The 26,058-nt window shown below is 38.4% G+C and overlaps 1 protein-coding gene across 1 annotated transcript in view; it reads right to left on the reverse strand.

Moving 5' to 3' along the window:
* PSME4 (proteasome activator subunit 4) overlaps positions 1 to 22,965 on the reverse strand; it is a 61,560-nt gene extending 38,595 nt beyond the window's left edge. The window contains exons 1-12 of the mRNA XM_084284879.1: positions 22,647 to 22,965; positions 15,386 to 15,526; positions 14,719 to 14,835; positions 10,347 to 10,391; positions 9,502 to 9,651; positions 8,404 to 8,467; positions 6,009 to 6,083; positions 5,031 to 5,153; positions 4,451 to 4,543; positions 3,287 to 3,552; positions 1,486 to 1,672; positions 884 to 973 (exon numbers count right to left, since the gene is read on the reverse strand). Coding sequence (XP_084141005.1) covers positions 884 to 973; positions 1,486 to 1,672; positions 3,287 to 3,552; positions 4,451 to 4,543; positions 5,031 to 5,153; positions 6,009 to 6,083; positions 8,404 to 8,467; positions 9,502 to 9,651; positions 10,347 to 10,391; positions 14,719 to 14,835; positions 15,386 to 15,526; positions 22,647 to 22,822 — 1,527 coding nt within the window. The 5' untranslated portion in view covers positions 22,823 to 22,965. The remainder of the gene's footprint in view (positions 1 to 883; positions 974 to 1,485; positions 1,673 to 3,286; positions 3,553 to 4,450; positions 4,544 to 5,030; positions 5,154 to 6,008; positions 6,084 to 8,403; positions 8,468 to 9,501; positions 9,652 to 10,346; positions 10,392 to 14,718; positions 14,836 to 15,385; positions 15,527 to 22,646) is intronic.
* Between the last annotated feature and the right edge of the window lie 3,093 nt (positions 22,966 to 26,058).

The raw sequence follows: 26,058 nt of genomic DNA on the forward strand, positions 1-26,058 counted from the left end.
TCAAAAGCAGAAAAACACTTGTCTAATGATGTTGTTATTTCTTAATCAGAAAAGATTAAGAAGCATCTGAAGGGAGAGCAACAACATCATACTCGGAAAAGAGAAGCATGACTGCAGGAACATTTTAAAGAGGTGCAGGTATTTTGAAATAGTTTCCCAAACTAGGAAAACAGCCCTTAGAAGTTCAAGAGTGTGCTAGCTTTCTGAAAAACAAATACAAACAGAAGGGACATCCCATTATTTTTTACACTTATATTTTCAACAACAAATTCCTCCCAGTCTCCTAGACAACCAATTAGTTACCTTTTAACCTACCCTAAGTTGGACTAGTTTTGAATTAGAAATGATGTACATCTTATAACAATTCTGTAGTCACCTGTCTTCCCTCCCTCACTTAATGGAGGAAGTTTTATAGTGATAAGAATTCTCAAAAACATAACATTAACAAAGATGCTATTCTATTAGTCTCAGAAAAATTTAGTTGGCAAGTGACTTCTGGAGACCATCCTGTCCAACGTCCTTCTCAAAACAGGGTGAGCTCTGAGTCATTTTATACTGCACATAGCCTTCCACAGCTGAGTTTTGACATAAAAATATTAAACTGTTTGAATTTAACACATCTCTACAACAATCTGTCACTAACAAGCAGTGCTAAGAATGTGTCCCAACTCATATGCCGATGTCAGCTTTATGTCACTGACCAGAAGCAAACGTTATCCATACGCTTTAGTATTTTTGTGAAGGTACGTTAAACAAAACTGCAATACATGCAAAAAGATTGTAGCAAACACATCACAGTTCTGAAGATAAAAATTACATTGCTAGAAAATAAGATGAAATCTGTAGGTTATGGTTTTGTTTTATAACTACGCAGTGCTCTTACCTCTGTGAGATCATCCCTTTCTTGCAACACAGATGAACAATCTACTAAAGGCACCAAAGTAGAAAATGTTGCAATAAACTGGAATGTGATCTGTTGAGAGTTGCAAACAGCTCTTTAATAAATGCTACTGCATTCTACACATTAAAAAACTTTCCCAATTAAAATATGGCAGCTAAAGCAAATCATTAAAAAAATCCGCCCCAAAACTTCAATAATTATTTCTGATTTCAGATAAAAAGCTGGATGAAGTTGGAACTATACAAAAAACTATTTTCTGTAATAAAAATAAGTGCAAAGCAACACTTATTTTGTGCTGAATTTTGAAGTTAAAAAAGACTTATGTTTAAATTGCTGGAACACTCAATGAAAATTCATTCCTGAAGGTGTGGGTTTCTGGGACCTAATTTAGCAAAAACCTACCAATAAATAACAAGTAATTCTATTTCTTTCTAGAGGCAAGGAATATTTGCTACAGGTTTTAGAATACCTAATTAATTTAAAAAAAAAAAAAACATGAGGTTTTACTTGCTTTCATGAGAGCCTTCAGAGCAAACCAATTAGCTAACTATATTCTAAAGAGGAGGTAAGATCTGTACACTCACCATGCATTTGCTGAAGTCATTTGGATCCACCCCAGGCAACGCTCTCATCAGCAGAGGTAGCATGTGTGTTGGCCCTTCAGGAAACCACTTCCCCCCAGATACAAGACTACGAGCTACTCCAATTACACAGCTTAAAGTAGCGGTGAGCTGATGAGGTTCTGTCAATGTCTCAAGTGCAGGATACGTTCTACAAGGTTCAAGAACAATCATATTAGGACCAACACTGTTTATGAAGCTTTCAAAGAAAAGCGAATATATTATTTTCTATAGTAAGGGTACAAAATTTCTGCAAGGAAAAAAAAGGCTTATCAATGGTTCAGAACTGTTTTTGGCAATCTTTTCTCCAATGAACTTAACATTGCTTTATTAGAAAGTGCTGCTTCCACAAATTCAGGATCGAGTAATTTGTTGGCAGTTGTGGCATGGAAATGAGTAACTCCATGGACTTTTAGATTCAAAGCTGTGACTTGCTTCTTGTTTCAGCTTTTATGGACGAACTTATGGTGGATTAGCAACAAAAGGGCATTTCTTACTATAGAACTTTTATCATTACATTATTAGCAGCACCTGCATGAACTGATGCAAGCTATGTATATACAAGTGTAAAGTTCTTGTGACGAGTATGAAAACTTGTCTCAACTGCCTTTGAACAGTGGAGAGATACATTGCTTTATGTTACAAAGGCCATTTTTTAATTTTAAAACCTCTTAAGTTACTGGCATTTCTAAACCTGTTTTTTATACTACGTACTTTTCTGAAAACTGTGTAACATTTCCTAGAGTTCCTAGGGTTCAAACAAGAGTCAGTGCTACCCCTGCCCTACATCCAAGCACAAAGGACCGACATCTCCTCAACAAAATGATTTTTGAATTGTAGCCAAGGCAAACATACGAGTGATAGCTTTATCTACTGAGCAGAAGTTCAGTCTGCTCTCAAAACAGACACAGTAGTCATACCTAATACTGACGTCTGCTGCTGTCCTTGTCAGAAATGTTATGCTTGAAATATTTTCATGCAAGAGCAGATTTATCAAGATTCTATAAACAGCTGAGTCAGTAAGGTATGGAACCCAGGAAGGGCTTTTCTCAAGACAAATTAATTTATCCATTGGTTTTACAAACACAAGTTGTAAAGGACTGCTCTGGAAGGGGAACATGGACAGGGACTAGGAAGAAAGCTGTCTGGGGGCAGCACTGAGGGAAAGCACTGGGGGCAGGAAGGAATTAGTTTTTTGGAATTTCAGGCACCAAGGCATTAGCAATAGTATAAACCAAGTATTTTATATGGACACATACTGCAGCGATTTGCTTATGAAGTCAAAAGCAACAACATTAATTTTAAACAATCTGTAATATGCGTACTCTGACACAGAACAGAAGTACAGAGCACACTCACTACACAGACATGCAATACCACCATTTGTATTTGGCCCAAACAGAAAGCAGATGAGAAGGCACAACGTGGCTCATGAATAAACAGTACAAAGTTGCTTTTTAAACCAATCCATCCCTTATCAAAATGACAAAACGATAACCAAAATGCAAACAACCTGAGGTCTACCCTATATTGCACAAGTTATTGACAGCTCCCAGAACTATACGATTAGCCAGGTGTTTTAAAAATAAACAAACAAAACCAGAAAACATAGTCCTCCCACACTCCCTCAGGTGATTGCCCAGTATTACATATTAGTCTTACTTTAGCAATTCCCCTCGCTGCAACTATTCATTTGCAGCAAGAAAATTGCTTGTCATCTGAGTACTTTGAGTATTTGTTGTTAGGAAGGGAGCGGGGAACTTACTTCTCAAGTACAGGTGGAATTACTAACTCAGGACGCATCAGTGCAAGGTTCTGCAGAGCTTGAGCAGCCTCCAGACTTCCAGTTTTACTAAACATAGCTAGAAGAACAGGTTGAATAATGCATTCTACAAAGTCTGTAACATCCTGATCAGTAAGTTTATGACTATCAGGCACAGGAGTTAACCAGGTTGTTTTCTTGTAGCGCTCACGGTGCAGCCTTCTGACAACACCACTGGGTAACCTTTGAAGTAGTTTCATCAGTTTGTTCTGTTGAATATACGAGAAATGTTATTCAGTTATTTGGCAGTAGCAGAACCCAAGCTGCTAACTGTTCAACACACAATTAATAACAAATTGGTATTTTGAAGCTACCCAGCTACAATACATGAAAACTCACAAGAACTCTAAAATACAAGGTTCATAAAGTCATTAAACTTCAGTTCACAAAATGTTAAAAATTATGCTGTGAACACTATGCCTCGCATTAAAAAAAGTTATGAGAAACATGTTTAAAGTACACAGTCAAGAATCACGATTATTTACCAGTAATTAAGGCATCTGAGAGCATTCTCTGCTCATTCAGATGTAAGCAAATATCCTACTCTAGAACCAGACAGCTCCTTTGACATTGCTTAGACAAGTCCAGTCATTTAAATCTATATTTTCTACCAGCTATCACACGAATATTCTTACATTCTCTAGCAGAAGACTACACCAGCAAAAGGCAGGCTTCATCAGACTAGATATGCAATAAAAATCCTTTCGGTTTTGGTTAATCAAAACCAGATTTTAGTAGCTTGGAAATCACAGATCAAGAATATGAAAGGGTATTCAGTTCTACCTACATTATGCAAGTAAGACTGATGCTGTATTATATTCACTTTTCTTAGTGATATGTGAATTAGATGTCTAGTTTTGCATTTCTAAACTGCACTTAGAGTTTAGATGAGTTGAAGATATTCCCATTAGCTGTGGTCCTGATATCAGAATAGAAGTAAACTGCATCACAGTATGATGACAACTTGAACATTAAAGCCTCAAAATATTATGCAACCAACATACAAACTGGCCATTAGAGCACATAATGCCTCTATCAACACATCTCATTTGACAATTTTGCTGACGTTAAAGGCAAAGTTACTGTCTTGACATGCAAAAAACTCACCAGCCAGCGCCCATTATTTGAAGGATGGTAAAAAGAAGCAATGCTATTGAACAATCCGGACAAATGCTTCTGCACTAATTTACTTGGTCCACCCTGTGCAAAATAAAACACATGACTTTATTACACAGACCAAGATGAAATGAAAATATAACACACAGTAGTACAAGGCACAAGTGACTACTCACTCACCACAACCATATTTCAAAGCATCAAAATCACGTGTGCAACACCCACCCCCAACTCAGCACTAGGTAAGCAAGATCCATCCAATCTGATGAGGTTCACTCTAAAAAGGGGTGATTCAGTTGGTAGGTGGGTCTTAACGGTGTGAGTCTGCAGTGATATTTGTAGCTGACTCTTCATTTCCAAAATGGCACAGACAGCAGCTGTGAGATAAACCTTTCCTCCTCATTCCAAAACCAACAGTGAAATAAGTTCTAAAACAAACCTTGGGCAAAAGGTAGCCTAAAAACACACTTCTGCAGTGAACTAAACATAACACACATCCGTTTTACATGCATACTTGCTCAGAGGTTTGCATTAATAGTTTTTGTTATACTTTACGAAAAAAGTTACTAACCATCATGGCCGTGATCCACATTACTGCGTGTCCTACATCATAAGCATTTGTTAGGAATCTTGGAACAACAACTTGATTACTTCCCACTGGAAGATTTAAACTCCTCAAAATTCTGGTAAAAATCTGTAAATAAGAATTTTTAAAATTGCTTACTATAAACCCACCATAAAATAGTAACAGCTTAGAATGTTCCTATAGCAAATTGCTCCTGCAGAAGTTGGTCCTATTTACCTGCTTAGAACAAATATTTTCTGGGCAGAGAACTACACATATTAGGAGCAGACAATTTCAACTCTCAGGACTGAGACTAGGACAGGACATTTTTACAGAAAGACATATTTTAATTCTTTGACTTTAGAAAAACTCAAAGTCTAATATTCAAATTCGTAGCATTAGAGAACTAAAATTATACATTCACAGCCTGAAACAATTTCAAACAATTCATACTCTCTCCCTCTCACATTGCTGAAGAAAAGGCACATGCAGGACAAAAGAAAAGGTTGAAGAAAATCTGTTTTCCATCCATTTCTCCCTTACATGTTAGACAAAATAAAGAAAGCATCTTTTTTCATTTTGTGTTTTCCATACCCCTCACAATACAACTGCTACGAACATCTTTAAAAATCCATAAGCTGAAAGATTCAAAGGTTATATACGTAGCATTTATCAAAAGAATATCCTTAAGGCTTATTTCCACAAAATCATGGTATTAATTATACATTCAGAGAGAACTTGTATAGTAAGGTACTTTGTTTCTTTAGTCTGGTTTTAAGTGAAGCACTAACAGTATCAACTTCCAATACTTTCTGTTACAAAAGGACAGTTGAAATTCTTGAAGTTCACATTAGGTCTTAAGATGAACATACCTCATTGGAAAAGCTGCAGTACAAGACCCATCCAGAGAATATGTATTATCCTTTGCATAGTAAGACTTATCTCAAAGTAAACAAAATAACTTAATAAAATGAAAAACATTACCTTTGGTACATATGGATCCCAGTCAATGTACCCTATGTTGTCAGTGGCCAAGCGAGCAAAAAGATTTACTAGATGCTGAAACCACAGGTAAAAGAAGGAAACATTCATTAGAATATATTACTATAAAAGATGCACAAATCCCTTCAACTTGCCTTACAGACACAAGATAAAAGCAACCCATGGCAGTACAACATTTGTAAAGGGAGATTTCAGTCTATCAGGAGTCACTAAAACCACGTTTCATAATGTATTTGCAGGCAATTCCTACTTTCAGGAGTCCAACTCATTTTTTAAGCCCTTACAAAGCAGGGAAAAAAGAGGTAACTGAGATGTACCTTTCCTAAATGTTACATCTTTAAAAATAATCTACCTTTTTGTTTGACACAAGGAAATACCCACTGAAAAATACCCTTCCCATGTACAAAGGCAACTGATTCTGTAGCTTCCCTTTAAACAGCAAATCCAACTCCTGCCAAAGCAAGCTGAGAAAAAGCTTGCAGCAGACAGAGGCTTAAAGTGGATTGCACAGTCAGAACACATGTCTAATTATCTACATCCAAGCCTGATGAAATGAGCAAGCTTGCCCTGAAAAGGTGGACAAGACAGGAAAGGAAACGAAGTAACAGCTCTGGGGAAAAAATAAAATTTTGTGCCTTCTGAGCAAACTGTCAGAAGTCAGTGGAAGAGGGGAAGAATATCACAGACAACTGCTTACTTATGAGAAGAGTGTTGATGGTTCTAAGAAGACCAGTTGGCAGAAACAAGCTAAATGACACTACTAAAAGTACAGGCTGTCATCTTACTGTCAGAAACAGTAGACAGAATTGTACTTTTTTTGGATAGCTATCAGGAAGACACGAAAGTGTATACAGACAGCATAAAATAAAAGTAAAACTTTGGCAATCATCCTTGTCCAAATCTGGAAAATTGCCAATTGTTTCAACAAAGACTGCCTTTCTCCATCTATGATGAAACACAACTCCAGCTAGGTAGACTTCTGCACCAGCCTTTTCACACAAAAATTGCCAGAAACAGAATGGGCTACAAAGGCCACATTCAATGCTATTTTGGAAATTAGTTTTCTCCAAACACACACAAGTCCTCCTGGAGTATGCAGGCAGAGATTAGTCAAGAGGCAGATGGTCAATGAGCTTATGTTCACACCGAGCATGGAAAAAAAAAAAAAAAAAAGCTGGTAATTTGCCAAGTTTCACTGCAGGAAAGTCAAGGCACAGGTTAGCTGACACCAACAGCACCTAAGCTGCTGGTTGTGTCATCTCAACGAGATTTTCTCTCATTTCCAAAGTTTTTATATGGTCATGAGATGCACACAGTAAGCCAGACAGATACAGCCCAACAGTAGTTTTGGCCAAGGGGAGTACAGGTTCTTTACTGGATCTAAAATAAAGATGACAACTCACTGCAGTCCCCTGCAGCAAAGCTGAGGAAGAAACTAACCTGTGAGAGATTTCTTCGAAGTTTGATAACTGAAGATTAAAACAGACTCTTTAAAAACACTTCATATTGGTATGGCAATTATACCAATTTTAGAGTCTGTCAGCCTGAATATGAAGCCTATTTGTCTTTTTCCTTTTTTTTAAAAGAGCATTTTTGCGCCCTCACCATGAGCGTAAGACCTGAATCAGTAGTCAGGCACCTGTTTTGAGCAAGTCTTTGCCATACAAGCAGTGTGTGGTTTATATGAAAGGATTCAATCACCAGCGTAGCACAGAAATGGAATGCTACCTCCAGTGAAGCTATAGAAAACTGTGGTAACAGAGACAAGAACAAGCAAGGAAGCTCAACACCACCTGGTGACCAAAAGACTTCAACACAAATTCAAGGCAGAGCTGCGAATAAAAGCTGTGAATAAATGTGTTATGTATATGCCTACTTAAACTAAGGAAAGTAATACAAGTGTACTGTCCAAAGATGCTGGAAAAAGCAAACAGAGCATCCCATCGTAACAGAGGAAACAGCCACAGAGTGACTGTACACATGAGCTATCGTTGAAAGAAAGATCTAATTAAAAATTAGGGGTAGCAAAGGATGTACTAAGTTTTAAGATGCTATTTTACAGAACTGTATATTACAGGAATCACAATAGCACTGTGCATCATCGTAAGCATTAACAGGCAGTCGAAAATGCCAGCATTCCCAAGACAAAGTAAAGCTGCCTGAGAAGGCCATTAAACTAAGCTCACCAAGCACAATTGTCATCTCATTTATTCATTCAATAACTTCTTGCCAACAATCATGAAATTACCAACTCAGCCTTGTTGTAGTAGTTAAAGCACAAAGAAAAAAATCCACTCTATCAACGTTTGACTTGATAGCACACTGTAGGAATTTTTAAATGTATCTCTTCTATCAAGGATAAATAATAAATACTTACCCCTTCCCACTGGGGAAGATTTTGAACTGACACCCAAAGGCCTATAAATTCATCAAACCAAAGCCTGCAAGAGAACAATCAAAATAACTTCAATGTTGTGAAAGCAACTCCTCCACTGGACATTTCACTCACTTTGTTGGGTGGTCTCAGGAACTCACGTGCCCCCCAAGTCATTCAACACAAACAGCAATCAGACATGCTTGTATCTCTTCATCTCCCATAGCATCCTCCCATTCTTTTAGGTCTCCTCCTCTTATTCTTTTTTAATTCCCCCCTTCCACACAACAATCTCACCAGGCATTTCCTTATCTATACTTCAGCCTGACCATGTCAATATATAGTGCCATCCCAGCACAGGTAAACTGGATGAAAACAAATCACACTTCATTTCCTTCTAGTTTAAAATCTAAAATCTGTCTCTATTGACTGATGGTTACAACTTTCATTAGTTTCTATTCTTAATGCAGCTGAAGCAAAGGATACAAAATCTTCCACACCCTTTCTTTGCTTACATTAATGTTCCTAAACTATATTTACCTCCTCCTTTCAAGTTTTCAGGAAACAGGCACTGGGTGTCCCCAGGTTACTTTTAGAGGAGGAGAATGCTGACAGAATTTGACTTAACTCCTTCCAAAAATGCTGCTAAAAGCCACTATTCATTTTACTGGTGACCAGGCTGCAGACATTTGTGTCATCACTAATTTTATGCTCAAATAGAAACAGGAAGAACTGAGAAGATCCCAGTAATTTTGATCTCTAACATGGAGAACAATTCTGAAAGCATTCTAAATAAGCACTGCTCCACCACAAAAGCTAAAACCTGAAATTTTTAATACTGATTTACAAGATACAAGAATACTGATCCAAAATTTACAGAACCTGTACGTTTGAAAATGAATAGCTGTTCTGATGCACGTGGTTATTTCCATTTCTGTTGTTTTCAAATACCAAATTCAATTACAACATGAATGCAAGATACATACACTTAAAGGAAACACCACATGATCTGATTTACCTGACTTGAATGTTATCCTGTAAGAGATGAACACTGCTTTTTATAGCAAAACGTTACACCAAGAGACATTCAGTTACACTTACCTGAAACCTTTATGGTGAAGTTCAGGAGGAAGGGTAGTAGGTAGAAAGAGTTCAAAGTAGGTAATAGCCTTTTGCATGGTAACATCAAACGGGCACATTAAAGGCCGCCATTCATCCAGCATCTCTGCAGTGGCATCTTCTGGAAAATATCTGAATGCAAGGCAACCATTGAACATACAGACTTAGCTTTGAAGTTGGAGTGGGCACGTGTGAATTTTTATTTGTTTTTTTTAAACATTTATACCTATCTAGCCATTTGTCACAAATCTTACTTTTACTCTAAACCCAGGTACCCAGGGACAATAGGTAGGTACTCCTCAACCCCACTTAAACTTCACAAAATACAATTTCAGATCAAGGATGACACAATGAAAGATTTAAAATTTCTTCTCTACAGCTCTGCAGTATCTTAAACTGCCAACAAACTGAATTGAACTGGTTCAGGCGCACACATTCTCTGCACGTATTACAGTACAAAAGATGGAAAGCAACGGTGGCCTTATCAAGTGATATCCTAGCTTAATTAGCTACTGTTAATGGGTTTTCAACCAAGGCTATTAACAAAAAAACATTATTCTAAGGCACTTACACATTACAACACTGAATATGCCCATCACCGTTTTCTACTTTAAGCAACCTATGAACCTGATGCACTGATCAGCCTCAACCTCAGTAAAACAGAAAAGCCTCTACTCTCCGCCCCAGACATCTTCAACCTGCAGCAAGAACAGCAGGTAAAGAATGGCTAATAGTGTTCCACACTTGTTTGCTTTTTAAAACACTTTTCTTTCCTCTCTAAAAGTAATATTAAAGATACTGGCTTAAAAAAAACAACAGTTACTCACGGTCTGCAGCTCTTCACAAGCGTTTTTAGAACACTTTCTACAGAACTGAAACAAGAAAGGAGATATTAAGGATACTACATTACCAAATTTCTCGGACAGCATAAAATAAAAGAACCATTTGTTGATTTTTCTTAAGAGTTTAAGATAATGTTGATGCAATTAGATGTCTTCAGTGAACATGCAGTAGCTATCACCTCCGAGGCAGACCTAACTAGACAGAGTGGAACTGCTCTCCTATACTCCTGGTTCTACTTTTCATATACCACTCTAATATTCACTGCATTTTAACTAAAGAGTAAAAAAATATTTCTTAGAAGCAATATCCTGCATTTTATCTATGAAAAACCAGCAAAGCAAGTTATCTTCTTAAATAAATATTATATCTTAAATATTTATAGGATAAAAGCAATAGAATTCAGAAAATTATTTTTAGATTCTAAACACCGTATCTGACCTTTTCAATTTGTTTTTTTGTTGTTTTTGTTCAGAGGTTCTAAGAAAGAAGTATCTGCAAATCAGTAGTTATTTCATTACATTCCCCTCGCACTTAACAGCTCATTTTAAGCATTTCACTCATAGCAATAAAGCTTATTATAGAATTAGAGTCACTTAATTTGAGAAATCATTTTAACATGAATTGCCACAGGATGTCGTCAAACCATTTGAAAAAAAAAACAAAGAATTCAGAATAATCGCAAAGAATAAGGAAGGCAGAAGGAAGAAATCAATGGAACCGTAAAGGCTGCCAATTTTTAGGTTTGTAAAGTCTACTGTTTACTACAAGACGGGCTCAAGACTAAATTCTGCTTTCACCAAAGATTATTCCCTGAACACAATTTCTAGCAAAAGAATTTCTTACACAATTTATTTTATGTGCTCTTAGTATAAAAAAAATGCATTCTTTAGGTCACCATCACAAACTAAGCTACAGAAATGCTATTCTGATCAGAATAAAGATGATTCAAATTTATCATCTTTAGACTCTCACCCAAGATCAGTTCAGATCAGTAATTTCAAGACACACAAATACAGAGCATGCACACACTCTCTCTAGTCCTACACAAATGAAACTGATCCCAAACAAGTGAGGTGAAATATAAAATAAACCACCATTTCTAGAGCAGTTGGGGATGGGTGGGTGTCTGTGTGCAAAGAATCCCTCCAACACCTCAACATCCACTGCAAGCCAGCAAAAGCCCACCCAGCCCTCATAGCACTACTTCAGTTGAAGCAGCACCCTAGAAGTTGCAAAATTCTGGACGTTTTATCCACCAGTGACAAAGTAAATCTTATCTCTGCTAGAATGACAACTGAGCTTACTGACTGCTTCCAAGATGCAAAGATGAATGACCAACCATTCATTAAACAAAAATAAGATAAACTCCAGAAGAAGGTCATAAAGATTCTGGGTTAAAGAGAATACATTCTTGAAAGAGTTAGGAAACAGGTTCCAAGAGTAGATAAAGCACGAACCAGCAACATTCCTGAAGAGCACCAAAGGTCAACATGAAAATTGTTTCTGTGACAAACCAAATATTCCCATACTATCACGTTGTACTGAAGCAGATTATTGCTGCAGAGAATCTGAAGGACAGAAGAATTTTAAGATACAAATACTAATGGCTGGAGAGCAACAAGCCTTTCAAGGACACAAGTTCGAAATCCAATCTTAGCATCTGTGAGTGAAAGAGAGCAAAAGAGGAAGACTGGAAGGGCTTTCCCCTCCTGATCACAAATTTAGAATGGAAGCTATAAAAAAACAAAAACCAAACAGCAAACAATTTCATATGTGAAGAAGCTTCCATCTAAGATGCAGTTAAACCACAGGCCAACTACAGAAGATACCTTGTAAGACCCCACTTTGACGACAACTAGTTAGAAAAGGACAAGACAACATAGCTGTGAAGGACAAGACACCGCTGGTTGCTGTTTTCATTATCACTTTGAACCAACTCTCTCAAGCCTTGTAGCAGTGGTTAAGTGGCTTCTGTTCCCCTTCTGGTTAGACTTTCTGCATACCCATTATTGCAGAATTGTTCAAAAATATCTGCATTTATCACACTAGCAAATTTCTGCACACAGCTGTACCACTGAACTTAGCCAAGGGTTAAGAGAGCCCAACAGCAAACAGTTCCATACATAAAGCACCTTGGATTGGATCCACAGCCCACTGCAGTTTGTCCTCCTGTTCCTGCTCAACTATTTAACCCTGACCATTTGGAAAAGGCATTAAAACCTTTCTAAAACAAATATAACAAAGTAACTTATGCTGGTAGGTATACTATTATATTAGCCTATTAATTACTGAAGCAGTTTATTTAATGATAAAGGAAAACTCCTCCTCCCTTTCAGTTTTCTTTGCTTTTAGTTTCTCTTTGTTATGTGAAGGATTATCACGTTATTACACCTCATCAAAGGGATACATCAAAAACAGCCAACAGCACCATAACCCTAACACTACTCATCATTTTGGCACCACACAACTGTTTTCCTCATTTAGGAAGGACATCACCATATTAATTTGTAAATCTATTTTTTCTGCACTTTCAAAGAGAAACATGCTTCAGTTAAAGCAATAAAATACAAACCTACACTGTTGACTCTTATATTATCAAAAAGCAGCAAAAGCATCATTTTCAAATTTTCAGGAAGGATTCAGGCCTGAAGTGATGTTCTAACCCTACAGCAGACATTCCATTATTAGAATAATTAATTCCATAATTAAGACAATGAGAAGAGATCCAGCTATAGTTTCACAAGTGGTATTATTCCAGTGGATTTCTAATTATGCTGAGTCAAAAAAAACAGTATTTGACTAGTACAACAAAAGATTTAAAAAAAAAAAAAAAAAGAAACAAGCAAAATATACCCCAAACAAAACCACTGCAATCCTAAAGTTTCTCTCTGTTGACTACTTCCACTTATATCACTTTTAAACTATTTCTGAACTTGTATATTCACGAAACCCTCTGATATGGTTTTCCACTGTCACAATGGACTCTGCCAACACAGAAGCTTGGTTTCACACTTGACAACTACAAGGTTGTCCCCGAGTCATTTTCCAGGCCCTATTACCTCATTGCTAAAGCACTTTCCATGATTTCATTGTTTTTAATAGTAAGGTAAACTTACACAGTGACATGCACTCCTACACAAATACTGATTTTGTCTGTATTCAGACACTAATTATTCAACTATAAAATCTGCCTTTCCTTTGACCCTCAAAATACATATGCTGGTTAAATTAGTTAGCGAATAGCCACTTTATCAGCCACTTCACACACGCTCTCTTGTTCCCCAATTAGAAAGGCTTACATACAGTGCGACATTCTCATAAACAGTGGTGGAATGTTAACATCGGTTTTCCAATACAATTATTTACACAGAAAATTATGCCTGTGTGACAGGTGTTACAATCTAACAGAACATGCAGAAGATTACACATCGGCCAGAGCTGAACAAAAAAAGTCATTCTTACCACCTATGTAATACATTAAGCACAAATGTTTTAGGTGAAGACAAGCCTGGTCGATATGAACTGAATGTAAAAAAAAATTAAAAGAGTAGTTAAATTATCAGCTATATATCAAATTAACCCAGCTTTTAAAAATATCTCAACATCCACCAAAAAGATACCCCTCAAAATTGACTTGAAAAAAACACCAAAACAAAAAGCACCGTATGAGAACAAATCGCACTGCATTTTTAGATGGAGTGTCTGATATGTAATGCTGTTAATAAAAGCTAGAAGCTAGACAGACCGTCACAACCGATAGTTTCGTCCCAGCTTAACCTCCCTCCCCACTACACAATTTTCTCACACAGTAAATGAAAAGTGACAAGCCAACACCCCCACAGACACTTGTGCTGGCATACACATGAAAAAGGCTCTGCTCTTTTGAATTCTCACTTAAAAGTAGCATCTACAATTATCAAAATAGTGCAACTTTGCAAAAGAGTACAATTAGCAAAATTATTTTTCCGGCTATGTAGCCATGAGACAAGTGCTGGGTGACAAGTTACAAAGCTACAGATATTTTCTATTTGTGTCACATTTCAGCAATGGGATCCTCTATTCAGTAAAAGGAGTCAGGGATAATACTTGAACAGTCACAGACAGAAAACAAGTTGATGGAGACCCTGTTTCAGTGTACTTAGAAGTGAACTTGATTATGTTCAGAAAGGAACAGTGTAACAAACATCATGTACATCCTGCCATCAATTATTGTAGCCTCACATGCACTTACTGAAATCAATTTCATGAAATATAAACAAAAATATTTACGGTATACCTAATGACAGACATTAACAGTGCCTTTGTAACTGTACTTTCAAGCATAACAAGTACTTAGGTTTTAAAATGCAAACTTACTTGGGAAACCAATTTAATCCAAGATGTTCTGTTTTGGAGTATAATATCCTTTCCAACATTTCATGAAGTGGTCTCCATGGTAACTCTAAATCATCCCTGGAAAGTAGTTCTTTTTTCCTATAATATAAGAAAGCAAGGAGCACTTTAGGATTAAACATCTACGCTGACCTACTGCACACCAAAATACCCCAGATCAGGAATACTGCTTTGAATCATGCTCTTCTTCAGCATTTGGCATAAACTGCAGGAAGGTCAGGGAATTTACAAGGCAACCACTTACAGAATTTCTGAATGACCTCAAGCTGTCAACATCTTCAACGGAAGTCTGACTAAGTGAAATAAGCATATCAAGTTGTGAGACAGTCTTCACCTCCTCCCTGCTTGGGATTCAGCCTTAACTCTTAGCTCTCTGGGGTACTTCCTTTTCCTAATATTGAAAAGCTGACATTCTTTCACTGTCAAAACCACACGTAAAGCTTTGCATTATGTAGACACCTTTCCCCTTTCAAACTCTTTCTAATCAAGATCACCTGTGCAGGGTAGATTAAGTGAAGTAACCTGTAACAGAACATACTATTGCACTGAAGTATGTAACAACACGCGGAAAGTGAAGTGATCAACTACTTAGAGAAGAAAATTTCAGTAGTCATCAGAAACCTGTACTTACTTTAACAGGTTTATTAACAGGCGTGCAAATCCTTGCATCATGCTGATTTCCAGTTTTGGAATTGTTACCAACTCATACAGCAGTTTGATAAAAAGCACGTGATCTTCTTTGCTGAATTTTCTCCCATATAACCGGATGTATCTGCAAGCAAAACACAAGATGAGTCAGCAATATTTTTGAGCGTGTTCCTTTTAGCTAAGACCTGAGCCAGATCCTGTCTAGCTTGCTGTTTAATGAAACAAGGGAAAACCTAATTTAAGTTCAAGTTCTTGTTTGAAAGATTTGAAAAGGTATCTAACAAGGGAATATTTTGATACCTGAAACCAACTACTGGGGAAAAAAATGAAGAATGATCCAATAAAGTACTACCTAACATAATGTCCACATTTTATCTCTGGCATAGTTTGACTAGTCTTTTATACATACAGGTGTTGTTTTTGTTGGTGGTGGTGGTTCTGTTTTGTTGTTGTTTTTTTCCCCCCCCCCAATGCTCAGAATAAATCTTTCAAGAAAAAACGTTTTATAACCAGGGGCAATCCTAACACTAAATTTAGTCCTTCTTTTTGCTAGCCAGGAAGACAGATATTTATTGTACCTATAAAGTACAAACCTTAAAGAATTAGTAAATACTGGCAGGTAGCATTCCTAATCACTATAGGGTCCTCTGAAATCATAATTTCTGTGAAGCTTCTCCTAAGAGGAAATTGGAATCTAACCGAAGTTTCTTTTGTGAGCCTAAAAACAATTTAAGAACCCTAAGAAGTTATTAAAAAAAAAAAAAAAAAATAAAATAAAATAAAAAAAGGAATTATGCTAAAAAGCAGTTATGTAACAAACACATAATCTGTTTTTAAACCAATGAGGTAAAGGAAACTTTACTTACAATAAATAACCAGGAAAAAAAATAAAACAAAAACAAGGACAGCTTGCTGTCTTTCAAGATTCCACAAACAGCATAACATGATGTTCACACCAGGTACCACAAAAACAATGACTATATTCTTTCACCTCAGCTCAAAGTGTACTAACTACTGAATTTAGACTCTCTACATCCCCATGTACTTATTTCGTCTTTTTTTTGTGTGTGACACTGTCACACAAGCAGCTTTATTGTACTCTATCCTTTTCAGGTGGGGCACTTTAAGAAGGAGACAGGACACAATGTAGAAGCTAATTTAAAAAAACAGTTTCAAGTTAAGTTGACCTTTGCTGGTGGTGAGCTTCACTGCTGTCCATTTATTTACTATTTTTAAAAGGTATGGTTCCGCTAGGGCTAAGTTTGGAAGAGGTGCTTGCTGTTTTCAAGCATAGATTGAAAAAAGGCATGCATTTAACTTTTTAAAAATAACCTCCTCCAACAGAAGTTATATAAGGTTCTAGTGCAGCATTTTACACGTCATGCCACTACAACTTATTACTCACCTGAAAAGCACACTTCTCCTTTGTATTACTGCTCGAACTACCCATAGAGTCATAAGGAACACTACTAATACATTGCCCTCCAAGGAGCTGTTAGACAAAGCATACAAGATACGACCTTTTATAAAACAATTTCTGTAGACGCCTGCTGATTGTTTTTGTTTAAAAGATTCAGTAGAGCTTGGGTTGATTTGTTGTTAAATATACACCAGTGGAGCATGGAGGCTTGTCCTAGTAATGTGAAGAATGCCAGATCTCACACTACTTATTTGGTATGCGGGACAGCAAACATTGCAGAATGCCTGCATCTTTTCACGTGGTGGGCCCCGTGATCTCTGAACAAAACCCACCTGGATGGAACACAGCCTAGGTAATTCTTAGAGGGGCAAATATAAGCAACTCCTGAGCTAACAACAAAACCAAAGCTCACTGTCTCAATTGCTGAATTTGTTTTCTGAAATTGATTCCTGCAACGCTGAGAAGTTCAGTTAGTTATTATCTGTTTTGCTTTCAAATGCTTCGTGCTTCTCTGTAAGCTTTTACTCCTCACAGCCCTTCCAGTGGGAGAACTGACCACATCGAAATAAAGTTCAGGTCCCTCGCTAAAACACATGAGGCAAACAGTGCCACAAGAGCACACAGGATAGGGACAACAGCTTGACGATGTTTTTCTACTCCACCACTTCCCCATTTCTCAATTAAAAAAAACAAAACAAAACAAAACAACACTCATCTGCCAGGATCACCCACAGCTAGTAACTTTATCTATTCCAGGAAACTGACTCCTTTTGGTAAGTTGCCTTGCTTTTTCCTTCTAACATTTTCCAATCTCCCTCCTCCAGCTTCCTTTGAATACACAGTGGGACAGCTGCGGGGCTTGGGGAAACCAATAATCGCTCGTCTTCGGAGAAGAAAAAAGAGCTTCTACAGCACTTCTTGTCACTTCCTTTTTCTTTTTCCCATTGATTTCAGCAGGGGATTTCCCATTTACTGAGCAGTATTGTCACTAATGTTCATTTCAATGTGTTTTACTCCTTTCACACCCAGAAGGAAATGAATGAAATATAAACTAACCCACTCCTCTACCACATGAGGTATGTGGATCAGCCAGAAACACCACCCACCTACAGAACAACCGCAAACAGCCAAACAGCTACACTTTCCACGTGTATAAAACAGACAAGGCAGAAAGAGTCCTCAGAAAACAACAGGTGCAACTGATTTTTTTCCTCTTAGCTTTCCCTTCCTGTTTATTAAAAGGGGAAGACAGCGTTGGATGCAGTGATCAAACTGCTTACTTACACAAGGTAAAGACACTTTTCATGACACTACACATCTGGGAAAGAACACAGCAGCTAAACAGGAACGCTAACAGCTCATTTCCAAAATCAACTTTAACCTTTTGCAATTTCCATTTTGTTATTGTTCAGTCATATACACTTAACACGTACATCTCTGCTCTCATAAGGTTAGGTACAGAGTAACAAGTTACAGTGATTTAACTTCTTCATGTATTATTAAAGAAAACAAAACAGAACTGCAGAAGCCTGAAAAAATAAGTTATAACTACAAAGAAACGCTCTGCAAGAGATCCAGGGACTCTGTCAGCATTGCTGGATGTAACAAAAAAGGAAATGTTTGTATGGTTACCATTCTTGACATTTCTAACACCAGTTCTACTGTACTAAATGCTGTTTAATTAAGAAACAGAGGAAAGAGTACAATACAAAGTAATGTACTGAATACAAAGATGCCTGGGAAATGGAGCTGGATGCCAAACTGCTCCCGTAAATGCAGCTTCTTTATGTACATGAAAAAGCAGATTTTAAAAACATCAATTATTGTCTTGCTGCACAGTAGGATTAAGATGACAGTCGGAAAACGTTTAATTCTAGAAAGGGACTACTCACATTTTCCTCAAGATTAAATGAACAAAATGTAACAGAAGTATCCTCAGGAGAGGATATTCCCACTACTAAAGGCAAGAATACATCCAGTTCCTCATGAATCCTGCAGGACAGCTAGGGGCTAATCACATATATGCTTGTTCACCATATAAATGGTGCCTCCTCTTGAGGAAAAAAAAGTATTGGGTTAGTTAATGGAAAAAAAAATAATTTAATTCTAGAACTAAATTATTGCAAATCAAAAACTTCCTGTAAGAAGGCAGGCAATACTACATTGAGATGTTACTTGAAATCTTAATTCCATTGCCCTTTTGATTCCTTCTTTAAGGAAACCGTCTCTCAACCTCTATCAGCCAACTAAAAAATGATAAATAAATTACGCTACATTGTGGTGGTCACTGGGTTCACATTTGAAGATCAGCTATGAGCGAATAAAAGAGGATTAGAAAGTGAAAATTCTGTTTGCAGCTCCATCCTTTCTGCACAGAGTGCAGGGTCTCTGTACACAAGATAAAATTAGAACCCAAACCCAATTCCCTCCTTTAAAAGTATTAGGTACCCAATCTCTCACTCCACAATTACAATAGACCTATTTTTAGGAAGTGTACTGTTGTACCAAGCAGATAGCCTAAATTACCCTAGAAGTTGGCTGCTCTGCTACAGTTAAAAATTGCCTTCACATATGAAGCTGCATAGAGCACTCGCCTAAATTCCTAGCTATCTACTTTCAATTTCTCATGCACAGGAGAGGATTACAATTGGCCTAAAGCTGTTTTGACAAATCGTATTGAGAACAATGAATCATGCTCACCAAAACCACTTAAATCACATACATGTTTACATCGTACGTGTACATAAATATTATGTATCCAAAAGAAGGCTTACATTTTTCTGATAAAGATGGGAGGGGAATAGATAGAAGAAAAAAAAAAAAGATTTATATTGCAAAAGTGATTAAAATATTTCATCAAAGTCTGATTGACAGGCTTTCCCATAATTCAGAACGGTTGAGCTCCATTTTTTCTTACCTTACACTTAAGTGTAATTTTGTAATAAACCTTTACCTGGCAAGCACACAAAGTAACATCATCAGGAACAGAAGTGGTGTCCTTCAGCTCCAAAAATTCTACCCTTACCTACTGAAGTAAAAAGTACAGAATGACACTCATGTGTTTTCCAGGCTGCAGTCAATCACCTGCACTGTAACTGTTAGATGTTCATATTATACTGATATGCTCAATTACAGGCTATGCATTAAAAACAAAAAACAAAACAAAACAATTATGCACAACATTTTTCAGTAAAACGTAAAAAAGTGAAAAAATTGAAACAGCAACCTCTTTTTGACCTAAGAGGTAGAAGTCTGATGCAAGTCCATTTAAGCAAATTATTTTGATGCAACCTGCCCTTTTTTTTTTTTTTTGGACATTGTAGCAAGTTATACAACAACTGACATTCAGTCTTCTGCTTTCACAACAGGATTAGTGTTTTGTAAGATACAGATTTTACTAGCCAAAGTTTGAGGAGTCTCACAGTAATGATTAGGTTTGAATGCCAGTCTTTGAGGTACAGTTTGACTTGCATAAGAAGTCCCACTAAGTCACAAGTTAGTTAAGTAACTGCTCTATTCCTGTCCTCACAAGAAAGTTCTCACCACACTCTGTAGACGCATTCCAACAAAAGGATCTGTTTACATTATGGAAAATTACACATAAACAGCAAATCATGCAAATTAGATTACAGACATTTCACCTGATAAACTCCATTTTTGCCCCTTTTTTCCCCTCCTACTCAGACCATGACATCAGATAGCTGAAACAGATGCTTTTAAGGTAACTATGGGCAAGTCATGCTCACTTGTTGAGATTATAAGAAACAAGAGATCTCAGGTTCATCCGTCATCACAAAATTGAAACCGATACTCAAACTTGTAAATTAAAAAAAATATTTGAGTTCTACTTTTGTTCTTCATAATCTACAATGAATCATCCATAGTTGTATAAAGTTGTAGGGTACCTGGGAAGGTACAACTACACATGTTTTTTTTTTTTTTTCCCTACTTAATCATGCATTTACACATCTAAAAACATTTGTATTATTTCATGAACAGATAACAAATGTTAGTTTAAAGATACATTGGACATAATTCTGAATTACAATTTAATCCACAGAATACTGTGAAAATTCTGCCTTTTATGATTCAGATATTTGCAACAAGGCTAAGCAGAGATCTCACCATGATGAGGATCCTTTACATTTCTCCATCAAACAACTGTAAAATTTATTGGAGCTGCTCATCAGGGAAAAGGTACTAAGCTGACACTGAGATGAACTACCTTCTATTAACAGACAACAAAGATTAGATTTTTTTTTTCTCATTATCTTGTAGTTTGACTTAGGTATGAAATCAGAATTCTATATACTTTGGAAGTGTTTCATTTAGGCCTGAACTTTAATAAAAGTATTCAATCCCACAGAAGTTGTCAAGTTCAGCTGAAGAGCAAAACAACTCTCACGTTAAATTTACCAGCTTATTTTTAAACTGATGCCCCTATTTCCTTCCCTGCCTGCTTCCAAACATATTCCAAGTCTTACTGCATATAATATGCCACAAAGAAATTTTAGGACTGACAGGCATCGGACAAGTTGCAAAACACACAAATTAGAACTTCAAAGAGTAGGTGGAAAACCACAAACTAGAGCCTCCTGACCTTTCTGTGATTCATAAAGTAGCACAGCAGCAGTTCTCAACAGGCTAAATTCACTGCCCTAAAGCCTAAACTGGTAACAGCAATTACAATTTACAGAATGACTACCAGGGTAATTCTAACGTAGATCCTTTGAAAGTGTGTAGGATTGTGCGCTACATTTAGCCTACCTATCTAATGTAGATCTTTCTCTTCATAAGAACTAGTACAGTTTACCTCAGCTTGATTAGTATCTGAAGTTCCACAAGTCTAAAGGCAACAGGTATCACTGAAACCAGTGTAAGCTCCCAGATGGCTGAGGGGGGAAGTTCAAAAAAACAGCACTGACCTAGTTCCAGGCGGGTTCAAACTGTCACATAATGAAAACACGTGAGTCATTTTGCAACCGTCAAAGTAATTCTATCTAAGAATGCCTCTTGGCAAATACAAAGTCTTACATTTCGATACAGATGAACCAAACAGATTTGACTGCCCAGTATGTATCAATTTTTAAATTAGTTGTATATATATATATATATATATATATATAAAGGAAAAATGGTTAGCTGACTGAAGTTACAGGACTCATTGTCATCTGATGCCGTTTTCAATGCCAGAGCATCAAAAATAGTGGCAATGAAAATAGCAGAAGTATGCTTCGTAAAATTCACTAGGAGAAACCCGGGCTCCGCTCAGTGACGGTGTATGGAGCCAAGCGGTTTGGAGTTGCGTTAAAAACACTTCACAGGCACTCGGTGGGGCCGCGCAGTGCCCGCCGCCCCGGCAGAGGCGAGACGGGGGCTTTTCTTGCGGCTCGGCGCTGCTTACAGAGCATTAAGGCACAATGTAATCCTGCCAGCACGGAACCAACAAACAGCCCGTCTTGAGAAAGACTTCGCGTTCCTACAGCAGGAGCTGCGCGCAGATAACATCTTGCACAACTTGCCTAAAAAGGCAAGAGGTCAAACAGGTGGCCAAGCAGGCGTTCGGAAAGAAATAGCTTAGAAACATCGACAGAGAAAACCCTCCCGATTCACGAAACCGCCGAGGCTCCCGGAGCCAGGCGAGCTGTAGGAAACGAAACCACCTTTGCCCCGGTTTCCTCCGCCGAGCTCGTGGCGGGCTGCGCGGGACAGGGGCGGGCCCCGGCCCTCCACAGCCCCGGCAGAGCCCGGGGAGACCCCCGGGGGCTCGGCTCCCCCGGTTCCCTCCCCCGGAGCCCGTCCCGCGGCGGCCGGGGGCACTCACGTCGAGAGCTTCCTGGTCCAGAAGAGGCCCCCGGGCCACAGCTCCTGCAGCTGCACGGCCCGCGCCAGGTTGCCTTTGATCTGCGCCAGGAAGCGGCCGGCCTCGGCCTCCAGGCGCTCGCCGTAGGGCAGCAGCTTGTTGTAGACGATCTCCTTCTGAGGCTGAGGCGGCGCCATGGCCGCGGCCGCTGCCCCGGCGCTGAGGCGGCGGCGGCGCCGCGCGGGGACGGCACCGGCACCCCCACCCCGGGCACGGCGCACGGGGAACGGCCCCGAGCGGGCGGCTGCTGGCCCTGCTCCGCCCCGCAACCTTCCGGCGCGGCGGCGGAAGGCGGCGGCTGAGGGAGGCGGCTCCCGGCCCGGCCGCGCCTGAGGGGAGGCGGCCCCGCGCCGCGCCCCGCCGCCATTTGCACAGAGCGGGGCCCAGCGCTGGTCCCGCCTCGCTTCTTTCGTGCCTCTGCGGTTAAATAAAGTTTATTAAACCTTAAACCGGCCGCGGCCCGAACCGACTAACGCAACGTTCCCCCAACTGCTGCCGGGGGAAGAGAACCGGCCGGCGGCCCGCTCCCCGGAGGGCTGCCGGGGTAATTAGTCACGGGGCTGGCTGCAGAGCGGCTTAAGGGGCTTATTCCAAATAAAAATGCTGCTAAAGCACAGCTCCGCGCTGCCCGGGCCTGCTGCTGGCCTCCAGGGGCGTAGGATGAAGCCTGCGATGGATACGTGATAACAAGTAGCGCTGATAGCTGTTATCTCCAGCTGTCGCCTAAATATAATTGCTAATTGAATTTCCCCTCACGAATCACATCGTGACCGTTGAACAGCTGCAAACGTATTCGAGTTAGGGCTACAGACAAGGGCAAATCCTGTTTTCTCATCTTTATGCTCAAATTAGCCCTGCTTAAAATTTGATAGAAAAAAAATGATTAAACGATGGAACACATTACAAAGAGGAGGAATGTAATAGAAGACTGATGTATGACAAAGGCTGTGGCACTCAGACATTCTCATGGCATCTGGTACCTTCACACCGTTTTGTTATGTGCCTTTGTAGCAGACACTACTTCTGTTTGCAATCCAGTGCAACAGGAAATAATTCTGATGCACCTGTTTGAGCAGAGTGACACTACCTCAATTTACAGCCATCACAAAATAATCTGCACTGTAACTTTCTTCATGAGCAAAGTATTACAAAAGCAGCCTTACACAGACAAGGTTTTCCCAGGCACCAAAAGGAAGCTCTGTGCTACTTTGTAGATCTCCCACCTAGTATTTTTACTGTAACATCTTGGGAAAGTGAAAGTCTATGATCACTTCTTAAATGCATCAGGTAACTTTCTCAAGGCTTCAGTGAAGATAATTGTTCTGGGTCCTAGGATGAAAGAAAGATAAAATACTCGGCTAATTTCCCTTGACTGAAGTACTGCAAAGGGTCAAGGTTTTTCAGGCAGGTTTTGAAGAAACAAAATTAATTCTACCTTTTCCTGCTTTCCTAGAACTACAATTTTAATAGAAGAAGGAGGACGATTTTGTGTTGTGCTCAGTACTTTGACAGTGAGCTTCCACTCCTACAACATTTTCTATCACATATTCTTGTAGATTATGTATATCAGTGCTTACATTATTACAGAACAGTTGCAGCTACAGCTCGTGTATGTGTGTTTTGGAGATTATTGCTCTTTCACAGAGGCATCCTATCTACCCTACGCAAAATAATTTGTGTGAGAATTTCTCTCCTTTCTGGCCTGAGTTAAAAATAGAACGATTACGATCACATTTCTGTGTGCAGTACATCTTGTTTACTATTCTGCTGGTGAAAACAGGAATAAACAAAAGGTGTTGCTGAACACTATGAAATGAATAATTTTATCACATAATCTGACAATGATAAATAGGGTTACTGGCCCAGAAGCTGTAATAAACTTATGCATATTTAAGGATAAGTAAAAATATTTTTATATACTCTAGATGTGCTCTGAAGCTGAAAAAAAATCTAAAATAACTTTTCTATCATTTATAAGCAATTCTTCTTTTCTACTCGATTGCAATAGTGGTTTGTTCAAAAAGCAGTTGCCAGTGTGGGAAAGTGTTTATTAAATTTGAAGCATGCAGGGTTTGTTTGGACTTGGAGAAAAAGAATCAAAATTATAGTCCAATTTTCTGAAATTGAAGTTGGCAGATACATAAGGAACTTCAAAGCTGCACTCTTCATATTCTTGCTTCATAGCTTCATTATCACACACATACAAAACACTACTGCAGTTTCTGCCGTTTCTCACTCAAGTTAAAACTGAAGCTTGATTTTTCAAACACTTTTAAGTATTTTGCAACATGGATAAGCAACCCCAGCCTCATGGAGCCTATTTAACTGAACCTGCAAATCACCTCAAGGGCGTGTGACTGCTGTACCTCAGACACACAATTGCTTTCCACCAGAATGAAACACTTACGTTTCAGGCAAAAATGTGCAAAGTATGCTACCAGCACCTCGGTCATCCTACCAACTTAACTGACCCCCTTATTCTCAGAAATTATTCCCATTTTCAGAATCTGAAATGAGAAAGAAGGAGATTGAGTCTATCTGCAATTATAAGAGTAAGCATACTTACAGTCCTTGCGTTTTCAAGGTATCTTCTGTGTGTTGATTCATTTACTAATTGCATTTGCTAATTATTAAAAAACTAATCCTTTTCCCCTGGTACACTGGCATTCTGCAATTTGAAAGGAAAAATATGCATTTTGCCAAGTAAGTTAAAAATACATTTGTTCTTCAAGTTTGCAATATGTTTTGGCTGCAGCAGTGTGTAAAAGCACATTTGGTCCCCAAGTCATATGATGAAGGACTGGCTTTCATAACACGGAACCAGTCTGTGCAACTTGCATCAACAGCTTTTTCCTCTCTTATTAAGTAGGAGGAATACAAATTGAGAGCAACTTAAATATGGTTGCCACCTGTTGTTTTTTGGCATTAAATCCTGAGAATTGATGAATCCAAGTGTTGTAGTTGAGAAAAAAAAAAAAAAAAAAAGACAATTTTCCCATTCATGAGAAATTTTGACTGTTAACAGTGTCTTAAGTCAATTTGCGCATTGATCATACGTTCCCTTGCTGGCCAACTTGCTAGTTTAGGTCAAATAACACAAGTGCTGTCATCAGTATTTAGGAACCTTGTCTCTCAACCTTAACGGTGGGTTCTACCATCTCACATCTCAAGCAACTACTTTTCCTACATGTATGTTTTTCTTAGTGACCCATCTGTACTTAAACATACCTAAGTTAAAAGCTGATTTTTTTTGTGTGGCAGACTTTTATATACTTTAGAATTTTGAGAAGAAAACCAAGTCCAACAGGACCTTCATAATACCACTAAAAAAAAAAAAAAAGAAGTGGAATAGCTTGCTTTTGATGTTGTCAGC

This window comes from Netta rufina (assembly GCF_964035555.1).
Source record: "Netta rufina genome assembly, chromosome: 3".
Lineage (NCBI taxonomy): Eukaryota > Metazoa > Chordata > Aves > Anseriformes > Anatidae > Netta > Netta rufina.